Below are 25,911 nucleotides of genomic sequence, written 5' to 3'. Positions count from 1 at the left end.
GGTGAAGTAAAATGTAACTACTATCCATGATTGCGGTAGACTTTGTAAATACCCACTTATATCTCGGTTCAGAAAACGGTGGTACATTTTATCCACTAATGGTAGTTTCACGCAAAAAAAAGGACTTCAAGAGACTCAGCTTTGTTTCTACCATGATAGTTTTTATTTTCTAAAGCAAGCAAGTGCTATGTCTATTCATAAAGATAATAGTACTCTGATATATTTTTGCATTATTTAGTTTTTAAACACTGGTACATAATGATATCGACAATGTCTGCAAAAGACCATTAAAGTTCTGTTTTTGCAGAATTTTGTTTCCTTAAGCTCTGACAATAATTTACCTTGCCTAAGAGCATTTCCATGTTACACACAGTGCAAACAACAAATAGATCTCTATATATCACACATTATTAAAAACACAATTATGGAATTTCAAAATATAATTAAATAATGGATGGACAATATAATACGTTTTCCTTTCTGAAATCAAATTACAGCGAATGTTGACAGCTTTGAACATATTTAGGAAATCAATCTTTATCCGATGGTTGACAACTTGAAACTTCAAGCACGTGCACCGCGCGTGTTATCGTTAGTAACAACTAGCATTGACCAAACGAAATTCCAAAAACAAACGTTTGTATGTCTAGTCCAGTGCTAGAATTTCTATACTAGCTTGTTCAATTGATGAATTTTTAAACAAACTTGTTTGTGAGTTGAATACATTATTACATAATTTTAAGTGTCAACTAATATAACATTGTGTAAAATCGTTTTTCAAAAGGCCTTACTTATTTGACATAAGCAATAATCGTTTGACTAATTTTGGTATCGAAGCAAAAAGCAAAAACAAACAAAAAATGTCATTTCGAATGAAATAAAATATCCACTATAAAACATTTGAGTTCTAATTTAAACTGTAAAACAATATGCACAATACAAAATTATGATAATAACGCTAACAAAATGATAAATAAATACACTATAAAACTGCATAAAACATTTAGTGTATCCGTCCGTCACTCTGGTTCTGTTTGATTTGAACCTCCGCGCAGATATTTGTATTGACTGGAACCAGCATAGCTGGATCATATCCATGCCTTTATAATCAACCAAGTGATGATAGCCGAGCCGCGTGGTACAATAATTTTCCCGTTGTTATTTTTAGTTTTTTTAAATTATGTAATTGATTTCGTTATTATGAACCTTAACTTATACACTATTTTCAAAATATAAAAGAAAATGATAATAATCATAATATAATACTATGGTAGATAGTGTATGTGAGCGCATGGGACGACAACTCTGTATAGAGATTGGTTTGATTTATGTGAGGGCTGTAGTGAAATAAGGTCACTTCCAACAGCCTTGCTGTTGGGCTAGCTCTTAAGCGACGTGATTAAAGTGTCTGACTACCACTCTGGATGTCGTGGGTTCAATCCCCGGCTTGAGCTCAGTATTTTCACATTAATGGCGACGAGGCAAAAAAGAACTGTGAATGCGGGAATGGGTCTGAGCTGTTTAATGGTTTCTGGGAGGGCCATGCGGATGCAAGACATGCTGTAGCGGGCGTGTCTGGGCGTTGAAACATTAAAAGGGGAGGAGTGTAGTGAAATAAGGTCACTTCCAACAGCCTTGCTGTTGGGCTAGCTCTTTAGCGACGTGGTTAAAGTGTCTGACTACCACTCTGGAGGTCGTGGTTTGAATCCTCGGTTTGAGCTCCGTATTTTCACATTAGCTGTTTAGCGACGTGGTTAAAGTGTCTGACTCCCACTCTGGTGGTCGTGGGTTCAATCCGCGGCCTGAGCTCAGTATTTTCACATTAGGGCCTTATATGTAAACCGTATTTTAAACCTTCTTTAAAACCGGTGTCAACTTGCTTTTCACGGAAGACAAATTTCTGCACCAAAGTGAGAAACTATTCACTCATTAAAGTTTCAAGTTTTAATTATCAGTCCAGTGTATATACTTTTTTAATGCTTAATTTATTATATTGAAAGCTTTGGCTTCAAATTGTCATTGTTCTTGTATTGTCTGTTGGGATAGGATTAATTGCACGAGGTAGTGTCATTGTCACATGATACATGTACTTTCAGTCAAGTGACATTTCTGTTCTTGACTTGTGCTTGTTGTTCATGTGATCTGGAAGTGATATTTAAAGTAAGCTTCTTTTTCATCTTATCAGTCGTGAATACATTTTAAGACTTAATTCATATTGTCAAAATCAGGATGATGGAGGTAATGTGTATTGACTTATTTAGACTTGTGTGCTTTAGTTATTACCAGTGTAAGTATTTACTGGTGTATCTCAGCATTTATACAGTATGTCCTATTATTGACAATTTTATATGTGAACATATTTCATTTTAGGCGTTTTAATGTTTTTACTTATACTGTATAAATCTAATATATAAAACAATGATGTATATCTGTAAAATATCTGTATTGTTATAAGTGCAGGGTTGTCATTATGATTGCAAACAAAGGATTATTTTGGAGTAGTAAACAATAAGGAAGGGGGTCAAGTTGGCCGTCTAAGCCCCCTTGTGGTTCCAGGGCAAGGCCCTGGTAGGGGGCCCAGGGGGGCAAAGCCCCCAGACTGAAAACAAATTCTAGATATTTTGAGGGACAAAGTACTGCTATTCTCAGAGCATAAAAAGTTAAAATGAGGTCTAAAAAGAACTGAAAATTTAAAGATTTTCACATTTTTAGTATACTGTACAATCAGTGATTTTTTTCACCCAATTAGGAACGGGTCCGGTACCCATGCCATTGGGAATTTTTAGCGTCGTGAAATCACCAAATTGGGAAAAAGTCGCTAAATCTTCCAGTCAGGAAAAATCAAGTTGTGAATTGAAGAATGGTATTTTAATGACTTTGTTTTACTTTTGTCAACTTTAAATGACACAGGAAAGCAACATAAACTTTTATTCACAGTCTTGCACAAACAACAACATGCTATCGGAACACATATTGTTTCAGACAGAGTTCTATTTTTTATCTGCTTTAAATATATCAAGAATGGCGTCTTTCTGGGCTGATGAGAGTCCAGACACCCCCAGGTTGCATAGCCTTATCAGAGCACTAAGTGCTTATTTTTTGTTGCAGTGTACTGAGGGTAATGGGTGGACAAAACAGACGCGGAACATTTTATCAAGCCACAATCGCTTAACGAATTGCTTTTGACTTCACTAGGCTTTAATTTCTTTCTGTAATACTTGCAATTGTGACTCATGGCGAATATTGCTTGAAGCGTAAGAAAATTCAGACTGGTTTATATTTCACAATAACATACACGTATTTAATATACAAATGTAAAGTTAAATGTTTAAACCAGTCAATGATTGAGAAGTCAAATCGGCAGCAAGTTAAAACGCTCTCGAAATACATCAAGTTGGCGTTTTCGGGGATTGTTTACATGATTTTGATTGGGATTTTGTGTATTTTTTCGGAAATTGGGACGGGTCCGGTTCATCTTGGGAACAGGTCCGTAGGTCATTGGGAACGGGTCCGTTTACCGGACCCGTCAAAATAAGGAAAAAAAACACTGGTACAATGTAAAAACATATTATATTGATAGATCTTTGCATGTTCCAATAATCTATCCATTACCCAATAATCTAGTATTATTACATTGTCTTTTTTCAAAACCAAAATTCAGCCAATATTGACAATTAATGTGTAACAGTTAAAGAATTTCGTAAACACAAATGTCCGCCATTTAACACAAGTGCATATACAAATTGAATTGTGGTATTGGGGAATTGCCATTGAACATGCGTGAATCACTGTGACGGAATTTGAGAGCATTGAGAACCGTATATATATAGTAATTACAACAAATCAACGACTCAATCTAAAATGTTTCATGTACCTCCTTTCAGAAAAGTTTGCGAAAATCAAAGTAAATTTTTTAGAGTAGAAACGAGTCTTTCTTTAAATTTTACCGAGTACATTTCATTCTGGATATTGATATAACTTGTCAGGTCATTCATGCATGTAGACCTATATGTATGCATAGTTTGGCATTCTCAAAACACGTTATTTACCTTCTTATTACATTATGTGTTATGACCATTTGTATAACAAAATGCATTATTCAATTGAAGTATTTTCAAATGCGTATAATTAAATGTGCTATCCGAAATCATTTTCATATTTATGCCCCCCTTCGAAGAAGAGGGGGTATATTGCTTTGCTCCGGTCGGTCCGTCGGTCCGTCCGTCCTTCAGGTGGTTTCCGGATGATAACTCAAGAACGCATACGCCTAGGATCATGAAACTTCATAGGTAGATTGATCATGACTCGCAGATGACCCCTATTGATTTTGAGGTCACTAGGTCAAAGGTCAAGGTCACGGTGACCCGAAATAGTAAATTGGTTTCCGGATGATAACTCAAGAACGCATACGCCTAGGATCATGAAACTTCATGGGTAGATTGATCATGACTTGCAGATGACCCCTATTGATTTTGAGGTCACTAGGTCAAAGGTCAAGGTCACGGTGACCCGAAATAGTAAAATGGTTTCCGGATGATAACTCAAGAATGCATATGCCTAGGATCATGAAACTTCATGGGTAGATTGATCATGACTTGCAGATGACCCCTATTGATTTTGAGGTCACTAGGTCAAAGGTCAAGGTCACGGTGACCCAAAATAGTAAAATGGTTTCCGGATGATAACTCAAGAATGCATACGCCTAGGATCATGAAACTTCATGGGTAGATTGATCATGACTCGCATATGACCCCTATTGATTTTGAGGTCACTAGGTCAAAGGTCAAGGTCACGGTGACCCGAAATAGTAAAATGGTTTCCGGATGATTACTCAAGAATGCATACGCCTAGGATCATGAAACTTCATGGGTAGATTGATCAAGACTCGCAGATGACCCCTATTGATTTTGAGGTCACTAGGTCAAAGGTCAAGGTCACGGTGACCCGAAATAGTAAAATGGTTTTCGGATGATAACTTAAGAACGCATATGCCTAGGATCATGAAACTTCATAGGTAGATTGATCATGACTCGCAGATGACCCCTATTGATTTTGAGGTCACAAGGTCAAAGGTCAAGGTCACGGTGACCCGAAATAGTAAAATGATTTTCAGATGATAACTCAAGAACGCTTTTGCCTAGGATCATGACACTTCATAGGTACATTGATCGTGACTCGCAGATGCCCCCTATTGATTTTCAGGTCACTAGTTTATTCTGTTTTCACACTGTCTAGTAAAGAGACTTACAAATTGAATTTTTGACACATGTTCATTCATAATGATGTATAAGCCTTTGTTTCTGTGCCAGTAAATACTATGTTTATGGAAATGACGTGAGAATTCAACATTTAAAAAACCAATGTAATATGATATGTAATATTATGTGGCAACAGGACAGTTGTGATTTGCTGGGTCAATTCTATTTAGCTTGACCATCCAAGCGGTTGATAGCTTTGACAAACTGGTGGTCTGAAACATTGAGAAAATGTCACAATTCACTGACAATAAATCAAACATGTAATTCTTGCTACGCAACTTGCATTTAATTTTGTCAATTCAAATTATACATAAAAATATAATTAATTTTTAATCTGCTTGTTAATTGAAAAACAGCAACACAGTTTGTATGTATTAAACAATGTTAATACATAAATAGGATCAAGCATATTAAAATATCAACTTAGATTTAGTTTCCTTTACTGTACAGGATTTGTAAAGTTAGGTTAATATTTGTGTATTGAACAAAAATAACAACAGTGTAAAGAAAAGTTAATTTGGGGATGTTCTATCCAAACCCTGAGAGTTCAGATTTCCTCAAATGCCAAGTAAAGATTGTAAATTTCAACCCACTCCTCTGGTTAGTTTTCAGAGGCACATATAATTAACTTTTGAGCTTAGTGTCTCATTTGTACATGCATTACTGTATTAACTCCAAATCAACTAGTACAAGTGGTAGGCCAGTATTACATGGACTGGTGTTCACTGTTTACACAGTTTCACAACCCCATCTGATACTGGTCAGTATCTTGGCAAGTGGCCAAAGTTGGGAGCGGAATACATGGTCTATTACATAACTGACTTCTGTGTGTGGTAAACACATGATACTGGTCAGGTGGTCAAGTTGCACTTGTATACATTTGCCCAATACACAACACTAGCCTTGGCTATTTTTAATCAGATTGCATTGCTATCTATGGTGGTCATTGACTAGGGGAGTTAACTGCTATAAATAACATGTTTCATTACCATTAATAAATAAAACATTACAAATTGTGTGCACGTTTCACATATTGTCAAATAAGTCAAAATGTGTGAAAGAAATCCAAAAAATCAAAGACTCAATCATATAATGGATATAATTGATTAGTATAGGTCCTGATTGGTTTTTGCACTATTAATTGGATACATTTCACAGGTCATTGACATACAGTGACAAAAAACATATTCACACAATGGCTGTCACTACAACGGAGAGCCCATATGGGGGGCATGCATGTTTTACAAACAGCCCTTGTTCATTATTCTCGGAAAGTTAAGAAAATTCTAGCAACAAAGACACATTTCTCGGGTATTTCATGTACAGATGAAAATCATGCACCAATTAGACTTTATGTACAACATCATACATTCTTCTTTGGGGAAAGCGTGGACTTTAATATTTAATTGCTGAATAACAACTTTGTAGGGCAGAGGTCTTTTATTTTGGTAGAAACTCGTAGAGCATTTTTTTTTATATGTGGAAACTTTTTCTCTAACTAAAAAACTAGTTAATTACGTTTTATCTACAGTGCTACATTCGTTGAGATAAGGTCAGTAATAATCTGTGAAATGTACAGTTATTTGATACAGTTTCACATGCCGTGGGGTCGGCTTGTATTTGGTTACCTGAGCGCTGATTGGTTGATGCGCTTACCAAGAAGAATTTGATTGACAGCTGGAAAAATTATTATTGGCCACTCGCTAAGAAATTTATTGAAAACAGTAGCTCTTAGGCAGAGTTAACGGACTTAAATGACCCGGCGTCGCTATACTATACTACGGTTATTCCTCATCAATTATTGTCGGTTTGCGAGATCAAAACTTCCGATCACAATTTTAAAGATTCAGGAAAAACAACTGATTTTCTGGGGATTTTAACCGATGAATTTGATCGGCAATCGGTCAATAATGACAACCCTGTTTTATAGTGTAGATTAAAAAGTTGTATTTCTTCAAAGTTTTAAAAGAGTACATCAATATTTTTCATGGATAATTCAAACAATGATTTAGTATTCTTCATTCAACATTAAATTATATATTTAACTATTTTATATTACTTTGTAGAAAAATTCCAGTCTAATATTTTTAAGAAGAAGTTGGTAATTAAAAAAATTGGTAATACCTTCTTCTGGTTTTATTAAGTTCAAATTACACCAGCATGGAACAAAACTCCTAAACACATGTTAGGGTGAATTGAACTTGAATTTCTTCAGAAACATTAGAGAACACATTAGACTCTACAAATATTTCTATATTCTTATGTATTACCTATATTTATTGTTTTAATTACTGCCAAAACTTAATACACTGGTAATGTTTAAGAAACAAGTCATGTGTAAATGTTGTTTTTGTTTTGAGTGTTCTACCATTGATAGTAATGTTAGTTGTAATGATAGCAACATTATTTGTTATGTAATTTTATGCCTTGTATCAGACTTCCACTAATTGGTGTTGTGCCCCCTGGGAACTATCACTTAGAATGTCCACTGTTTTTTGCTGCCATGTAAAAATTAATTTCAGAGTATTGTTGGCAGGTTACAACAATGATCAAGTATTTGCTGTGTTTCGCCTCACTGTGGGCTATTGTTGCCGCCGATACGCCTGCTAACTGTACATACCAGGACATAGTTGGTCAGTGGACTTTCCAGATTGGGGAAAGTGGTCATGACAGGTCTCTAAACTGCACCAACTTTGGATCACAACAGAGTAAGTGCCATTTCAGTGGCTCAATATTTTCTTTAATTATGTGAGGGGCCTATGTTGATTTGCTCGTTTGTCTGTCCGCCCATACGTGGTTAACCCAAAACAACATGTTTTGTAGAGCATCAATAATTTTTCCTTCAAGGCTTTGACACTTGCTTGGATGTTGTCTTTAAACACCATCATCACACCCACATCATCTGACCTCAAGTTCTTATATAACTTGGGTTTATGTTTACCTAAAATGGCCCGTTTTGCTTTACATCAATACTGATTCCAACAGTCCTTTGATTTTTGTATGAATGTTGCTTTTAACATGCTGGACACACCCACATCATCTGACATCATTTGACATTGACATTCACCTATTTTAGGACTTAGACTAATTTAGAAGGTCTTAATTCTCTGTTAACCCAAAATGGCCCGTTTTGATTTACATCAATACTGCTTCCAACAATCCTTTGATTCTTGTATGAATGTTGCTTTTAACATGCTGGACACAACCACATCAGCTAGTGAATCTATACAAAAACAGTTTCCACTTGGGCCTCAGAGTTTATTGAATGCAGCATCTTGTTTACATTTAAGGAAGAAATGGATGGTTACCCATAATATTCTTTTCAGTTATGATAAAACACCATCTGAATATTAGACACTGGTCTCTTATATATTATTGTTTCACTTGCCATGTTATGATTGTTGTTATTTGATGATTTTTTTCTCTGGGGCATTGAAATCTTAAATAAAATCATGAACGTTTAGGAAAAAGGGCATACAAGTTTTTCAAACATCTTTAGGTTCATCTTAAGCCATATATGCTAATAAGCCTATGCTGGCTTTGTTTTGTGGACAACAGTCAATGTTTTACCTTTAAAAACCCTGTTACCTTGCAGATCCTCCAAAGAGTAAGCTGCGAGTCACGCTGTACTTCCCAGATCTGGTAGTGGACGAGTTTGGGAACAATGGATGGTGGACTCTGATCTACAATCAGGTAAGTCTACGGGAAGAAATAAGTCATTCATTAAATTTAATATGTTTATTTAAAGGGGATTCTTTTAGTTCATTTTACAAATTTCCAAGTAATCTGTTTAAATCAGCCCCATTTCAGAAAGATCTTAAGTTGATCTAGAAGGTTCTGATGCAAGTTCAGATTTTTATAGGAACATTTTTAGCTCATCTATTTTTTGAAAAAAAATTATGAGCTATTGTCATCACGTCGGCGTCTGCGTCGGCGTCCGGTTAAGTTTTGTGTTTAGGTCAACTTTTCTCATAAAGTATCAATGCTATTGCATTCAAACTTGGTACACTTACTTACTATCATGAGGGGACTGGGCAGGCAAAGTAAGATAACTCTGGCGTGCATTTTGACAGAATTATGTGCCCTTTTTATACTTAGAAAATTGAAAATTTTGGTTAAGTTTTGTGTTTAGGTCCATTTTATTCCTTAAGTATCAAAGCTATTGCTTTCATACTTGCAACACTTACTAACTATCATAAGGGGACTGTGCAGGCAAAGTTATGTAACTCTGACTGGCATTTTGACAGAATTATGTGCCCTTTTTATACTTAGAAAATTGAAAATTTTGGTTAAGTTTTGTGTTTAGGTCCATTTTATTTCTTAAGTATCAAAGCTATTGCTTTCATACTTGCAACACTTACTAACTATCATATGGGGACTGTGCAGGCAAAGTTATGTAACTCTGACTGGCATTTTGACAGAATTATGTGCCCTTTTTATACTTAGAAAATTGAAAATTTTGGTTAAGTTTTGTGTTTAGGTCCATTTTATTCCTTAAGTATCAAAGCTATTGCTTTCATACTTGCAACACTTACTAACTATCATAAGGGGACTGTGCAGGCAAAGTTATGTAACTCTGACTGGCATTTTGACAGAATTATGTGCCCTTTTTATACTTAGAAAATTGAAAATTTTGGTTAAGTTTTGTGTTTAGGTCCATTTTATTTCTTAAGTATCAAAGCTATTGCTTTCATACTTGCAACACTTACTAACTATCATATGGGGACTGTGCAGGCAAAGTTATGTAACTCTGACTGGCATTTTGACAGAATTATGTGCCCTTTTTATACTTAGAAAAATTTGGTTAAGTTTTGTGTTTAGGTCCACTTTATTCCTAAAGTATCAAAAATATTGCTTTCATACTTGCAACACTAACTAACTATCATAAGGGGACTGTGCAGGCAAAGTTATGTAACTCTGACTGGCATTTTGACGGAATTATGGGCCCTTTATACTTAGAAAATTGAAAATTTGGTTAAGTTTTGTGTTTGGTCCACTGTACCCCTAAAGTATCATAGATATTGCTTTCATTATTGGAACACTCTCAAACTATCATAAGGGGACAGTAAAGGACAAGTTGCATAACTCTGGTTGTAATTTTTACGGAATTATGGCCCTTTTTTGACTTAGTAACTTTGAATATATGGTTAAATTTTGTGTTTAGATCCACTTTACTTCTAAAGTATCAAGGCTATTGCTTTCAAACTTCAAATACTTTCATGCTATCATGAGGGTACTGTACCTGGCAAGTTGAATTTTACCTTGACCTTTGAATGACCTTGACTCACAAGGTCAAATTATTAAATTTTGCTAAAATTGCCATAACTTCTTTATTTATGATTAGATTTGATTGATACTTTGACAAAACAACTCTTACCTGACATACCACAATAGACTCTACCCAAATCATCCCCCAAGCCCCCTACCCCGAATCCCCCCCCCAAAAAAAAAGTTTTTTGTTTTTGTTCTGAAAGATCATCTAATAAATGACCAACACACCCTAACACTATACGCCCCCCCCCCTCAACCCAACCCCCCCCCCCCCCCCCCAATTTTTTTTTTTTTTTAAACATGGTTAAAAATCACAATTATTTTTGTGTATTATTTATTTTTGAAATACTGTCCAACCATCCCACCCAAGAATCCCCCCCCCCCAAAAAAAAAAAATTGCATTTTTTTTTGCATTTTTGGAAGAAAATGTAATAAATGACCTCACCCCCACACTATACACCCCCCTCCACTCCACCCTCCTCCCTTTGTGATTGAAATTGAGATAGGTCCCTTCACCTTTAAAAAGAAAAATAGATGAGCAGTCTGCACCCGCAAGGCGGTGCTCTTGTTAAACATTATAATTATAAATAAAATCTTAAATATGCAATTAAAAAAAAATAATACAGCACTGTCATAAAGTAGTATCATTTTAGTGCTACATATGTTGTGTAACTAGATGGATGAAAATGTGTGTGTATTATTAAATTTTGTAGTTTGAGTACTCTGTGATTTTGACATGATTTTCTACCTTTTCTAGGGTTTCGAGGTAGTTATAAATGGCAGAAAGTTCTTTGCCTTCTCTATGTACAAGAAGCATGGTAAAGACTACGACAGCATTTGTGATCAAACCCTACCGGGCTGGTCTCATGACATTTTTGGGCGCAACTGGGCATGTTACACTGGCACCAAAGGAACACCACTCACGACGCTCAAGTACCAGAGGAACAGTGTGGTTACAGAGTAAGGAAGTGTTCAAGGTTTTCTCTTGCATTGTAGAAACACAGAGGTGAAGAAATATTATATTGCCTTACTTGGCCTTTTTTGAAACATAAAATTGCAAAGAATCTGTATATGTTTTTTATTATTATAGCATATTTTGTGAGATTTTTTTATGTCCATGCATTCTATGTGTCAACACAGACAATACAGACAGGTGATATTCACTATGCGGTCTCTGATTTGATACATATATTTAAAGAAATGTTTGAAAGAAAAATATCTTTGCTTATTTCTCTTGACTAAAAACTTAAGTAAAAAATATGTCTTTTGTAATCCCAGAATTAAGGGAAACTGATGTATGTCCCCTTTATTAAGATATGTTATTGATGCTCTAAGTTATCAATAATATGTATGGTAATGCTTAATGATTCAAATGTGAATGCTTTAGTATACATATTTGGAAAGTTTGCCAAAATAAGTTTAATATTGTCAATAGTTTTATGCATAACATTTCAAGTGTTTTCTTCTATTTTGTTCACATATGACAAAAGGTGGCATTATTAGCAGTAATAGTTTTACAATTTTTCAGGCACAAGTTTACAAGTCTCAAATACCAGTCCAACACCACTCTTGTTGGGGAAATAAATCGCTCACAGAAATCCTGGAAGGCTGCCAAGTATGCACAGTTTGAAGGCATGCAGATAGAAGACATGATTAGAATGGCTGGTGGAAGGAAATCCAGAATTCCCAGGTAGGAATTGTCAGCAGGCTAACATGTTTTGAAGCTTGGTTGTTACTGTAATTAAGTATTCATAATGGGACACTGAACATATTGGAAAATTACAACCAGTAATTTGTTTTGGGTACCCCAAATATACACTGATGCTGTAACTGTTTAAATACAGTAGTTCGAACCCTGATTGTAATTTCTCTCATTCTTTACAATTTCTTTATGTACTGGTTTTAGCTCACCTGAGCACAACGTGCTCATGGTGAGCTTTTGGGATCGCCTTTTGTCCAACGTGCGTTGTGCGGTGTCAACATTTGCCTTGTTAACTCTCTAGAGGCCACGTGGATGAGTTCGAAAATGGTTACGTTTGCTTGAAAAACATGGCTGCCAAGGGGCGGGGCATTTTTCCTTATATGGCTATATATGGCTATAGTAAAATCTTGTTAACACTCTAGAGGCCACATTTATTGTCTGATCTTCATGAAACTTGGTCAAAAGATTCATCCCAATAATATCTTAGACGAGTTCGAAAATGATGCCGGTTGGTTGAAAAACATGGCCGCCAGGGGGCGGGGCATTTTTCCTTATATGGCTATAGTAAAACCTTGTTAACACTCTAGAGGCCACATTTATTTTCCGATATTCATGCGCATGAAGATTTGTCCCAATGATATCTTGGATGAGTTCAAAAATGGTAACATTTGCTTGAAAAACATGGCTGCCAAGGGGCGGGGCATTTTTAACCAGGTTTTCCGAAGGAAAAAACTGGTTATTAGATTGGCGAATGCGGGCGGGCTGGCTGGCGGGCTGGCTGGCGGGCTGGCGGAATAAGCTTGTCCGGGCCATAACTATGTCGTTCATTGTCAGATTTTAAAATCATTTGGCACATTTGTTCACCATCATTGGACGGTGTGTCGCGCGAAATAATTACGTCGATATCTCCAAGGTCAAGGTCACACTTTGAATTCAAAGGTCAAAAATGGCCATAAATGAGCTTGTCCGAGCCATAACTATGTCGTTCATCGTCAGATTTTAAAATCATTTGGCACATTTGTTCACCATCATTGGACGGTGTGTCGCGCGAAATAATTACGTCGATATCTCCAAGGTCAAGGTCACACTTTGAGTTCAAAGGTCAAAAATGGCCATAAATGAGCTTGTCCTGGCCATAACTATGTCATTCATTGTGAGATTTTAAAATCATTTGGCACATTTGTTCACCATCATGGGACGGTGTGTCCCACGAAAGAATCACGTCAATATCTCCAATGTCAAGGTCGCCACGACTAAAAATAGATTTAAAAAAAAAAAAAAAAATTACAAAGGGGGTTATTTTTTTTTTTTCATTTCAAAAGTTCAGTTTGAGTTTTCTCCCTTTATCAGATTTTTTTTTCACAATTAAAACCTGGTTTTGTGACAATTTTGTCCCTTGTTCCTTATATGGCTATATATGGCTATAGGAAAATCTTGTTAACACTCAGGAGGCCACATTTATTGTCCAATCTTCATGGAACTTGGTTAGAAGATTCATCCCAATAATATCTTGGACGAGTTTGAAAATGATGCCGGTTGGTTGAAAAACATGGCCGCCAGGGGGCGGGGCATTTTTCCATATATGGCTATAGTAAAACCTTGTTAACACTCTAGAGGCCACATTTATTTTCGATCTTTATGAAACTTGGTCAGAAGATTTGTCCCCATGATATCTTGGATGGTTTGAAAATGGTAACCTTTGCTTGAAAAACATTGCTGCCAAGGGTCGGGGCATTTTTCCTTATATGGCTATATATGGCTATAGTAAAATCTTGTTAACACTCTAGAGGCCACATTTATAGTCCGATCTTCATGAAACTCGGTCAGAAGATTCATCCCAATTACATCTTGGACGAGTTCGAAAATGATGCCGGTTGGTTAAAAACATGGCCACCACGGGGGCGGGGCATTTTTCCTTATATGGCTATAGTAAAACCTTGTTAACACTCTAGAGGTCACATTTATTTTCCGATCATCATGAAACTTGGTCAGAAGATTTGTCCCAATGATATCTTGGATGAGTTTGAAAATGGTTTTGGTTGCTTTAAAAACATGGTCACCAGGGGTGGGGCATTTTTCCTTATATGGCTATAGTAAAACCTTGTTAACACTCTAGAGGCCACATTTATTGTCCAATCTTCATGAAATTTGGTCAAAAGATTGGTCTCAATGATATTTTGGATGAGTTTGAAAATAATTATGTTTGCTGAAAAAACATGGCTTCCAAGGGGCGGGATATTTTTCCTTATATGGCTATAGTAAAATCTTGTTAACACTATAGAGGCCACATTTACTGTCCAATCTTCATGAAACTTGGTCAGAAGATTCATTCCGATAATATCTTGGACGAGTTCAAAAATGATGCCGGTTGGTTGAAAAACATGGCTGCCAGGGGGCGGGGCATTTTTCCTTATATGGCTATAGTAAAACCTTGTTAACACTCTAGAGGCCACAGGTGGTTAGCGTATGGCTGTGATATTAATTAGTGAAAACATTATTTTGAATGATAAATAATCATATTATAACGAAAAATTAAATTTTATGAAAAAAAATTCACTATCAAATATATATATAACAAAGTATGCAACTCAAAATCACCCCAAAACGGGGTGCATCACTTTGAACAGCCATATCTTCATCAATTGTGCAGCAATTTTCACGAAATCTTCAAGGAGTAAAGGGCATCTTCCCTACAAAGTTCATGTACCTCGATACCATAATTCAATAAAACGTATGAAAAAACATTATTACCGTTCTTGTCGTTACATTATGCATCAAGACTAACTGTCCAGCGCCTTTTGAAACCTTTGTTTACATACATTTCAACTAACTAACATTTTAAACACACGAGTGATTTCATTGGTCCAATGCGGAGGTGTGTCTTTACAACTGGAGATTTCATTCATAAAGACTGCATGATCATTGTCAACTGGGTCATGCGAGTTGTGTATCGTGTTATTTCTTAAAAGTTGACCCAGCATTTGTAAAAATATTGCAAGACATATACATTTCCAGAAAGGAAATTCATTTCTGCGTTGAATAAGACCGAGATCGTGAAAATCGCTGCACAATTGATGAAGATATGGCTGTTCAAAGCGATGCACCCCGTTTTGGGGTGATATTGAGTTGCATACCTTGTTATATATATTTGATAGTGAATTTTTTTTTTTTTCAGAAAAGTTAATTTTTCGTTATAATATGATTATTTATCATTCAAAATGATGTTTTCACTAATTAATATTATAGCAACACGATAACCACCTGTGCTAGAGGCCACATTCATTTTCCGATCATCATGAAACTTGTTCAGAAGATTCGTCCCAATAATATCTTGTTATCTCAGGTGAGCGACTTTGGGCCTTGAACTATAGTATGTACAAATTCAACTCAGTTTCACTTCATGCATGTTTTTCAGGGGGTTTATGTCTGCCAGAAAATATATATTATTATCAAAGTAAAATGACTTGTTGAACATGTTGTTTATAAACAGTTTGTTTGTTCTTAGAAAGTATTGCATAGATTTAAATAATAAGCTCTGTTGGAAATTGTTAAAAGGGCCTTTTCACAGATTTTGGCATGTAGTGAAGTTTTTTATTAAATGCTTAATATTGATAAATGTAAACATTGGATCTAAAAAGCTCCATTTAAAAAAACAAGAATACAATTAAGGAAGAAAAAAAGTAACCCTCAACTGGGCTCGAACCACTGATCCCCGGAGTGAAAGTCTATAGCTTAGACCACTCGGCCATCCATGCTCATAAATTGAGTGATGTGTTTTATAGTTTATATAAGCAATCCTCGTAGTATCACAAAATATAACGACAACAACAGAACTCTCAAAATTATTCAATTGTTTCGCGTTGCAATGCTTTATAATTTTCAGGTTATTAAATCGTCTGTGCACAGGCTAATAAAGGACAACATTTTCCTTCCAAATTCATTAAGAAGATACTTCCTTTAAACTATAAAATCCATAAAAGGGGATAGTTTTGTACCTTATTAGCCTATGCAGACTACATAGGGGATAGTTTTGTACCTTATTAGCCTGTGCAGACTACAAGGGGATAGTTTTGTACCTTATTAGCCTATGCAGACTACATAGGGGATAGTTTTGTACCTTATTAGCCTATGCAGACTACAAGGGGATAGTTTTGTACCTTATTAGCCTATGCAGACTACAAGGGGATAGTTTTGTACCTTATTAGCCTATGCAGACTACAAGGGGATAGTTTTGTACCTTATTAGCCTATGCAGACTACAAGGGGATAGTTTTGTACCTTATTAGCCTATGCAGACTACAAGGGGATAGTTTTGTACCTTATTAGCCTATGCAGACTACAAGGGGATAGTTTTGTACCTTATTAGCCTATGCAGACTACAAGGGGATAGTTTTGTACCTTATTAGCCTATGCAGACTACAAGGGGATAGTTTTGTACCTTATTAGCCTATGCAGACTACATAGGCTAATGTGGGACGACACTGTACACACATGAATTAAGCCTGGCTTCCCCTTAATGTGGCTCAATTTGTTTAATCTTATCCAATTTTAGCATCCCCAAACCAGTTGCAGTGAGGTCAGAACATGCAAGGATGGCTTCTGACCTGCCAAAGAGTTTTGACTGGAGGAACGTTGAAGGATTGAACTATGTGTCACCCATCAGGAATCAGGGTAAGAACCAGTGGAGGTCTTACCATGCTAAACTAGCGTTTGAATAATAATCTACTTTCAAAATATGCTTTCGGATTGACGAATATTACCTGCTTGCTTTATGAGTAATGACTAAGTCTCATGTTTAATTCGTGAGATTGTTACTATTTTGGGACTCATGTTAGATTTATGTACAAAAAAATAAAATTGTTTCATTAAAATAGCAAATCAAATTACTGGTAATGGTTATCACTCACAAACTTTTAATGTACTGGGTTAAGGTAAAGGTTAGCTTCTAGTTTAACTGTAAGATAACGAATAAGTAAAACGTCAAAGTCTCTTTTCAAATTAATGAGATGTGTTATTGATACCAAGTATCTTCTGATGCCAGGAGGCGTTAAGCTATAGGCCTGTCCTTGCGTTTTTTCGTCTGTCTGTACGAGGTACCTAACATGACACATTTTGTATAACATCAATACTGCTAGCTACAAAGCTTTGATACGTGCATGGATGACGGCTTTAAACACTTTTTTGGGACATGGACGGGCCAATGAATTAATGCTTATAAGGCTTCCACTGGGGACATATGCATTTATTGAATTCAGCATCTTGTTTTTAAGGTTTTCTTGTGGGGGTATAAGAGTGAGTCGAGATTGTTGTGTCCATGTTTTCAGTTAACTTGACTTCATAGTATCAACAACAACATATAATAATTATGACTTAACATCATGGGTTGTGTAGCATAAAAGCTTGAAAGCACCATGTACATTTCTCAACACAAGTATTATTTGACTGTATTATATTCTTCATGCCAAACAGGAAGCTGTGGCAGTTGTTACGCCTTTGCCTCTCTGGCAATGAATGAGGCCAGGTGGCGGGTCATGACCAACAATACAGTGCAGCCCGTGTTCTCACCACAGGATGTCGTAGAGTGCAGCCAATACTCACAGGGTAATTTCATCAGTTAGATAGGAATCCAAATGCTTATTTCATGTACCAGTGAATACCTTTGTAAAGTTTCGTCACTTTAGGAGCAATACTTTTCTAGCACCACACAATTTTAAAATTAATTGTTATGCCCCCGGATCGAATGATCAGGGAAATATCGTTTTTGGCCTGACTGTCTGTCTGTCTTTCTGTCATTCTGTCTGTCATTCTGTCCCAAAACTTTATCCTTGGTCATTTCTTTTGCAATATTGAAGATAGCAACTTGATATTTGGCATGCATGTGTATCTCATGTAGCTGGGTATTTTTAGTGGTGAAAGGTAAAGATCATCCTTCAAGGTCGAAGGTAAAATACATGGCTTCAAAGCGGCGCAATAGGGGGCATTGTGTTTCACAACCACAGCTTTTGTTTTTTCTAAAAAGAGCCATTTCATCAGTAGTATGAAAAATAAAGAACATTAAATGCTTTGTATGAGTTAAAGTATGTACATTACAATTTAAACTGTACAAACCCTAATCTTTCCCAGGTTGCGAGGGTGGTTTCCCTTACCTGATCAGTGGGAAGTATGCGGAGGATTTCGGACTGGTCCTCGAGGAATGTAACCCTTACAAGGGGTCGGACGGATCGTGTTCCACGCTCCAGAGCTGTCCACGTGTCTATTCTACACGATATGAATACGTGGGGGGATTCTACGGAGCGTATGTATTCTTTTTTGTTACACCATGCTTCTCTATCAACCTTTGGGTATTTGGTTTAGATTTCCTTTTTATGCCCCATGAAGGAGGGCGTATAGTGATCGCACTGTCCGTCTGTCTGTCCGTCCGTCTGTCTTTATGTCACACTTTTGCGTGTAGGTTTCGAAAAATGCTCATAACTTCTATGTCGCTTCAGATGTAACCTTCATATTTGGTATGCATGTGTATATGGACAAGGCCTTTCCATATGCATAAAAAATTTGACCCCTTTGACCTTGAACTTAGGGTCCGCTTTTAGGTTTCAAAATGTGCGTTTAGGTTTAGAAAAAGCGCTTTTCGGGGGCATATGTCTTCTGATGGAGACAGCTCTTGTTTCACACAAATTATAATAGAGCAATTCATTGGTTACATTTCCCAGTCTGTGCCGAAATTCAAACCATCAAACCAGCAGCATTTACTTGTGGGCAGTAAAATCTTCTTGTCTAACCATTATGAAGTCAAATAGAAAATATAATTCTTTACTTCATTCGAAGATTATTTAAATATTTTGAGTAATTTGATCAATCTTTCTGGAATTTTGTCAGGCAATACATCAAAGGTATAAAATTTAGTGATTACAGAATATATAGTGTTTTTTTCCACGATGTAGTCCTGTGAAGGCCTTTAATGATTTTTGTGACTATAATGCTTAGAAGTTAAACTCAGTTTATACTTGAAATATGGTTGGTCCCACTGTCCATACAAGATTTCGATTCTAAAAATCATAATTTTTATTCTAACAGAAAAAATAAGGGATGCAACAGGTTACGAAAACACAAACCAGTTAGCCTATTTACATAAATAAATGAACCGCTAATTCTATGAATTACTATGCATGTCTTTTTCAGCTGTAACGAGGCACTTATGCGAATCAATCTAGTCAACAACGGACCCATGGCTGTCGCCTTCGAAGTCTATGACGATTTCTTCAGCTACAAGTCGGGTATCTACCACCACACAGGCCTCAAGGACAAATTCAATCCGTTTGAAATCACCAACCATGCTGTGCTACTTGTGGGATATGGGACAGACTCAAGCAACCCGGAAAACCCCCAGGATTACTGGATTGTGAAGAATTCATGGGGCGAGAGCTGGGGTGAGGGCGGTTATTTCCGCATCCGACGTGGAAACGACGAATGCAGCATCGAGAGCATTGCTGTGCAGTCTTTCCCTATTATGTAAATTGGGACCGATGATCGTAAAGTGTATTAAAACCTTGGAAAACCATCTCTTCAAATGATAATACAACCAAATGTTATGAAATTGTATAAGTTCAAAGGTTTCTCATGCTGGTATTCCAAAAGGGTATTGCTTATTAAAGTGGAAAGATTCTAAAAAATTATAACATTTGCTATGTTAATGACTTTTGAGCCAAGATTATTGTCTAGTTGAGAGCTAAAAAACATATTTTTTTCTAATTGTCACATTTTCTAAGTGTATGGCAATTTAATGCCTGACCGCCCATATTGAAGCAGGGCCTATGTTCACAAAGTGTCTTTGCGGTAGTTAAAAACATGTACAAATGTCTTTATAATGAATACATTCCTGTAGCTTTCCATGTTTCTAACATATAATGAAGCATATTTGCAAGTTTTTTGTTTCAAGTCCTTTTGAAAAAAGGTAAATAAGTACTAGAATTCATAAATCTGTGACTGTTTTCTCAAATACTGAAACTGAACCAAGTTCCTCAGCTTTCAAACTTTGAACACTCAACACAATCAGTAGATTCATCATTTGTTTAGTCAAGCACATTGAGCACATTACTTTGTGATTCTTATACAGAACTTAACCCATTTATGCCTAGTGGACTCTCCCATCCTTCTAAATTGGATCAATTTATTTCCAAAATAAGGGATGTCTAGTATATTTATTTTATATTTAGAATATTTCTTACAGAAATTCCTTTAAGCAGGCAGCGCAGACCCTGATAAGACGCCGCATTATGTGGCGTCTCATCATGGTCTACGCTTTTTGCCAAGGCCTTTTTTCTAGATGCTAGGCATAAATGGGTAAATTTCACATTTGTAACAACCTACATAAATTTATTATTTACAGCCTTTTGTGATCTTTTTTTTACTTTTTCAGAGTTTGAATTGTATGCTTGTGCTGTATGGTTATCTATGTCTATTGTTAAAAGTGCTCATTGTTAAAATGTATATTTGTGATTGATTTAGGAAACAACTCTTGTAAAAACACAATTCACATGATGTGATAAAACAGCTTTCAGTGCTTACTGCTTTATTTTGTTTTGCCATTATTTTGCACCATAACCCTTGTAAATATATTATGAAAAACATGAAATACTGAAAAGTTATAATTTATGAGTGTACACAGATGTTTGAGAACTTGTATAATTCTTGGTATGCCAGTAAAAATTACTATCAAGACAAATATTTATTAGGTAGAATTTCTTAAATAAGGTGTTTTAAATAGAAATACAGATTTACATGTATGTTCAACTGAACTTAAAAATAGCTTATACTGTTTATATATATGAGCCCAGCTCACATAAATCTTAAATCTTGTTATTTTCTGCTTTTTTTTTACATAAAAGATTGTTGCTACGTTTAAGAAAACAATTAATTATATAAACATGTCAAAATAAAAATTAATATAAAAATATGTTCAATTCTCCATAGATCGGTAGTTTTAATGATTTAGATTGTAACTTCTTTTTTATGACAGATATTTTTCTATTTTTGTAGGTTGTTTTTAGTTGAGAATTTTTTTTTATTTGAGTGCTTTTGTTCTACCTTAGAGGTTTTACATGTCTCCATTGTGAATAAAAATGAATATGTATATGAAATTCATATCTGAAATGATCATTATTGTATCCGTCTTCTTAAATTTAAAATGTTGACATGATTTTGAATTGAACATCTGGTATTTATCTGTTCAATAAATCTCTCATATAAATAAATACTTTTACAAACTGATGTGTTAATTCAACATTGTTTTGGAGATTAAAGGATGATTACTGGTCTGTCCATTTCAAATTTCACTAAAGCGATTTTATACGATTTTTAAAAAAATAAAAAATAAAACAAAGATGAATAAAAAAGCAAAAACAAGGTTCTTCAGAAGTGTTACCGGGAAATCAACGATTTGTATATGCAAATAATTGTGTTTTGTATATAATTAAACCTTTTCATGTTAAAAAGACATGTGCACTATAAGGAAATCCCAACATCTGTGTGCAGGTTTGTTCATACGGCATAGACATAAATTTTATGGCCCCCTTTTAAGAAGGCGGCATATATCAGTCGCACCGTAGGTCTGCATGAGTGTCCGGAAATTCCTGTCTCGTCCGTAACTATGTAATGTATTGACGGGTTTTAAATAACTTTGCAAAAATGTAAACCTGTATAAGACGTCGTTTCGCGTGTGACACCTATTTACGTACATCAAAGGTCAAGGTCATACTTAGACGTCAAATTTAGCCATCAAACAGCCGGAAAATTCCTTCATCAGCCACAGTTTTGATATTGTCCATGGAAGGGATCTCTTAAATAAACATATATTGAACTCAAATCAAAGCAGTGCCTATCTGTTTTTTGCACGTAACACTTACATGTTAATTGCCCTGCCTGGCACTTGCTTTGTGGTATGTTTTCATATACCGGTATCTACACTTGTCCTATTTATTTCGTGCATAAGCACCTTCCTTGTATTTTATGCAAACATTTCACAGTGAACCTTTAAATACATTTTTTTTAACTTCGGATATTGGCCCTTCTCTTTATTTTTATACCCATATTAGATCAATGTTGCTCATTAAAGACGTACGAGCGGTAGAAGCATTGTTTTTACATGTCTGTGTAAAAAATGATGATGATTTCCAACAAGTTTGAAAAATAGAATAATAAGTTTATCAATATATGTGACTAAGCCTCTTTTTCAACTCAAAACTTCTGTTACATGACTACTGGTACTATATACTTTGAAATAACAACGTCCACATGTGTTATACTCGGTATGTAACATAGACTATTAGCCATCAAATTGGTTTCACCAAATCATGGTCATGTGGTCAAAACTTCCACGTCCAGGGTGTCAAGTAGATTACTTGTATAGAAAAACAATTTAAAACATTGTAAAGTTAGAAATTTCTAGGTTCAATGGTTTACTATTATGGTATATTGAATTTGTTTGTGTTTCTCCAGAAACTGTGTTCAAATAATTCACCTGGTGTCGAAACTTGCAACGCCCAATGGTCCAATTTTCCTTGTTGGCGTCGCCCGGAGGGCGGCGACTAGTATGTAATGCATTTTTTTTTCGCTAATGGGAGGAGAAGTTATTTTACGGATCAATGTATATATTTTTGTTTTAAGAATATCTTGCATAGTGGTAATTTTTTTGTGTAAATAAGTACTGCATTTGTGCCTATTACATTTATTACAACATTTATTGCCAATAATGCAAAGCTAATTGTTTTAATTAATAACTGATCCACAACTGATCACAGGGGAAAGATCACAGGGACTGGGCAAATACGCGAAACTTTCTGGTTTTGTATAAAAACAAATGATGTTTTGTATAAAAACAAAACATAATCAAAATATATTTATTTTGTGGTTTTTCTAATTTGCTTATTTAGTGGAGAATCAATGTAGTACGATATTTGACGACCTATCGCCCAAGCAAGTTTATTGGAAGGCGTAGTGGTACAAAAACGTACAATGTATTAGTTTATTAATAGACATATAATAACGATCGCTATACACAACTTCACCAAATAGCAGTACATAAATGAATGTCAGCCGGAATAGCTCAGTTGGGAGAGCATTAGACTGAAGTTGTTTACGCAAAATTCATCTAAAGGCCCCCGGTTCAATCCCGGGTTCCGGCGCGAACGGAAAAGTTCGGCGACTGACAATTTTTTTAGTCAGGTTAATAAATATAATAAAGCTTTATTTTATGTAGACATTTTTAAATCCATTTTACTACAATTGGACATTTTTATTAAAATTAATGGATGCAACGTGGTGACAACGTTAATTAAAATTTCTTACATCACTTAAATATCTTATAAAAAATACACGTGTTTTTATATTAACAAATAAATGCAACTAACACATCTATTATCCATGTATTTTTATGGTTGTCTATCATAGGCCTTTCCTTTTCACATATAGAGTGCGAAGCGCGACCCGTATTATTGATTGTAACAATGAGTTGCGATAAAGGAAGCAGCCGCTTATCAAGGAGGATCTGTGTCCCAGCAACCCGTTTCCCTAGAGTCAAGCACTCCTCGGATTTTTTTTTAAGAACCACATATAGAGCGCGAAGCGCGACACCTATTACTATCCAGGGGGTATGGGCCCTTTAGCATTATCCGACCATTACGTCCATAGTTATCTTCCTTAGAATTTGAGAAATTTTGAAATCCTTGATCGAAGTCCAAAATTGTCATCCGATTTTTCCCAAACTTTCACGGTTTTTTTTTTTTACAAATGAGGACCCAACCCAAACTCTATATGAGCAATATCGGACCAGAAGTCCAGAATTATGTCTCTTTGAATTTAAAAATAAAAGTGAAAAACTGCTTGGTTAGATGATTATGTCAACATTTTTTCAACAGATTCTTTCCAAAGTTACAGTGTCTTCATATCAATGAGCATTTTTACCTCATTTAAAATGAGAAACATCGGGACAATAAGTCCAGAATTTTCTTCTATTAAATTTGACAAAATAAAAAATTTCCAGATGTTTAAAAGATTTCACAACTTTCGTCTGAATCTTTCCAAACTTGTTACCGGGTAAGTGTTTTTATATCAGTATTACTCGAACCCTATTGAAAATGATGAATATCGGAGCAATACATCTATTATGATCTTTAACTGAACTTCAAAGTATTGTGAAATGCAGCTTCTTTATACAATTTACAGTTTTCATTCATTTTTTTTCAAACGTTTACAGTGTTTTCATATCAATGAGTAGTCAACCCCTATCGTAAATGAGCAACGTAAGAATAAGTTCAGAATCATCTCCCCTTCAAGTTGAGAAAAATATGCAATTACGCTTACAAGATGAAGCAAAATTGTTAAAACCTACACAGTTCTGTTCCATTAATGATAACTGCACACGGATACCAGTAAAAAAGGAAACCAATGTAAATAAAATGAACTATGAAATATTTGGGAGTTACAACACAAAATCATAGATAATGGTTATTTGGAGGTTATAACACAACATCATAAATAATGGTTATTTGGGGGTTATAACACAAAATCATAGATAATAGTTATACCTGTATCTTTTTCTATTTTGTTTTAAAGTCACTATAACGCTCAAAATCAACGAAAATTTCGTTAAGTTTTTCGTAAAATAAAGTTAACACCTTAACAATCAGTGTTCCTTATAGCAATAGCCAAAATTTCAACGCTAGATGTGATATGATTACTTAGATTTTTGTAGATACAAAATGCTCGTTTTTATTTATCGGCCAATATATTAATATTTATCGTAGAAAAACAATCGTTCCATGTAACTTCATTGAGTGCCTTTTACACTGAAATTCCCGACGCCCTTTGATGCTTTGCATCAATACTTATCTTGTTACATCTTGCTACATATTACTACATTGAGCGTCGGGTGTATTCTCCACTACTGTGTTAAATTCTCGTTCATACCAGGGACCTATACAAACAATGTTTGTATAGGTCACTGTTCATACATAGGATATTAGCCCTTCCCTTTTTAAATCGTCTATGCAGGCATGGCAAAGTGCACGATAATGACGTTTTAATGAACATCGGATTCCCCGTCATTTTTTAATTACAAAATGCACCATGATATACGTTTTATTTACGTAGAATATTGACCCACTCATTTTTTACATACAGACACACACTTGTTCTACGTTTATTTTAAGAAAACGATAATATATCGCCATTTTGTTTTCTATAGAGGGGGATTTTACCTTCACTTTTTTTCGAATATGATTACGAAGAAATTTGTCCTCACTTTATTTTTCCAATTACCCGGAATTTGATGTACTTAATTTTCATTGATGCGTTGACACTCACTTTCTTTATTATTCACGCAAACGGATTTGTGTCTTTTGTATATGTTTTTATGCCCCCGGTAGGAGGGCATATAGTGATTGGACTATCCGTCCGTCTGTCTGTCCGTCTTTCCGTAACACTTTGCGTTTAGGTTTCGAAAAATGCTCATAACTTCTTTGTCCCTTGAGATGTCGACTTCATATTTGGTATGCATTTGTATATGGACAAGGCCTTTCCATACGCACACAAATTTTGACCCCTGTGACCTTGATGTTGAACTTAGGGTCCGCGTTTAGGTTTCGAAATCTGTGTTTAGGTTTCGAAAAATGCTCATAACTTCTAT

The 25,911-nt window shown here is 35.4% G+C and overlaps 1 protein-coding gene, 2 long non-coding RNA genes and 1 other non-coding gene across 8 annotated transcripts; all 4 read left to right on the top strand.

The window, feature by feature from the left end:
• The first annotated feature begins 11 nt into the window (after positions 1 to 11).
• On the top strand, positions 12 to 21,494 carry LOC127832083 (dipeptidyl peptidase 1-like). Of its 5 annotated transcripts, none has more exons than XM_052357254.1 (9): positions 12 to 44; positions 7,795 to 7,966; positions 8,854 to 8,951; positions 11,287 to 11,489; positions 12,058 to 12,219; positions 16,783 to 16,901; positions 17,700 to 17,831; positions 18,354 to 18,525; positions 19,410 to 21,494. In XM_052357254.1, the coding sequence occupies exons 1-9, from the start codon at positions 27 to 29 to the stop codon at positions 19,741 to 19,743; spliced, it is 1,410 nt and encodes a 469-aa protein (XP_052213214.1). In that variant the 5' UTR covers positions 12 to 26; the 3' UTR covers positions 19,744 to 21,494. The 5 variants fall into 5 exon arrangements, with proteins under 5 accessions (XP_052213214.1, XP_052213218.1, XP_052213217.1 ...); XM_052357258.1 differs by lacking the exon at positions 12 to 44 and adding an exon at positions 1,836 to 1,910; XM_052357257.1 differs by lacking the exon at positions 12 to 44 and adding an exon at positions 1,995 to 2,160.
• Positions 3,933 to 5,539, top strand: LOC127832100 (uncharacterized). Its single transcript, XR_008026693.1, has 2 exons — positions 3,933 to 4,643; positions 4,934 to 5,539. It is a non-coding gene; the product is annotated as an uncharacterized LOC127832100 (long non-coding RNA).
• On the top strand, positions 12,455 to 13,552 carry LOC127832098 (uncharacterized). Its single transcript, XR_008026691.1, has 2 exons — positions 12,455 to 13,170; positions 13,333 to 13,552. It is a non-coding gene; the product is annotated as an uncharacterized LOC127832098 (long non-coding RNA).
• Positions 21,495 to 23,320: 1,826 nt separating the features above from the next.
• On the top strand, positions 23,321 to 23,410 carry Trnaf-gaa (transfer RNA phenylalanine (anticodon GAA)). Its single transcript is given in 2 exon segments — positions 23,321 to 23,357; positions 23,375 to 23,410. It is a non-coding gene; the product is annotated as a tRNA-Phe (tRNA).
• Positions 23,411 to 25,911: the final 2,501 nt, after the last annotated feature.

Source organism: Dreissena polymorpha, chromosome 5 (assembly GCF_020536995.1).
Source record: "Dreissena polymorpha isolate Duluth1 chromosome 5, UMN_Dpol_1.0, whole genome shotgun sequence".
NCBI lineage: Eukaryota > Metazoa > Mollusca > Bivalvia > Myida > Dreissenidae > Dreissena > Dreissena polymorpha.
This window is presented reverse-complemented; position numbering and strand designations above follow the sequence as displayed.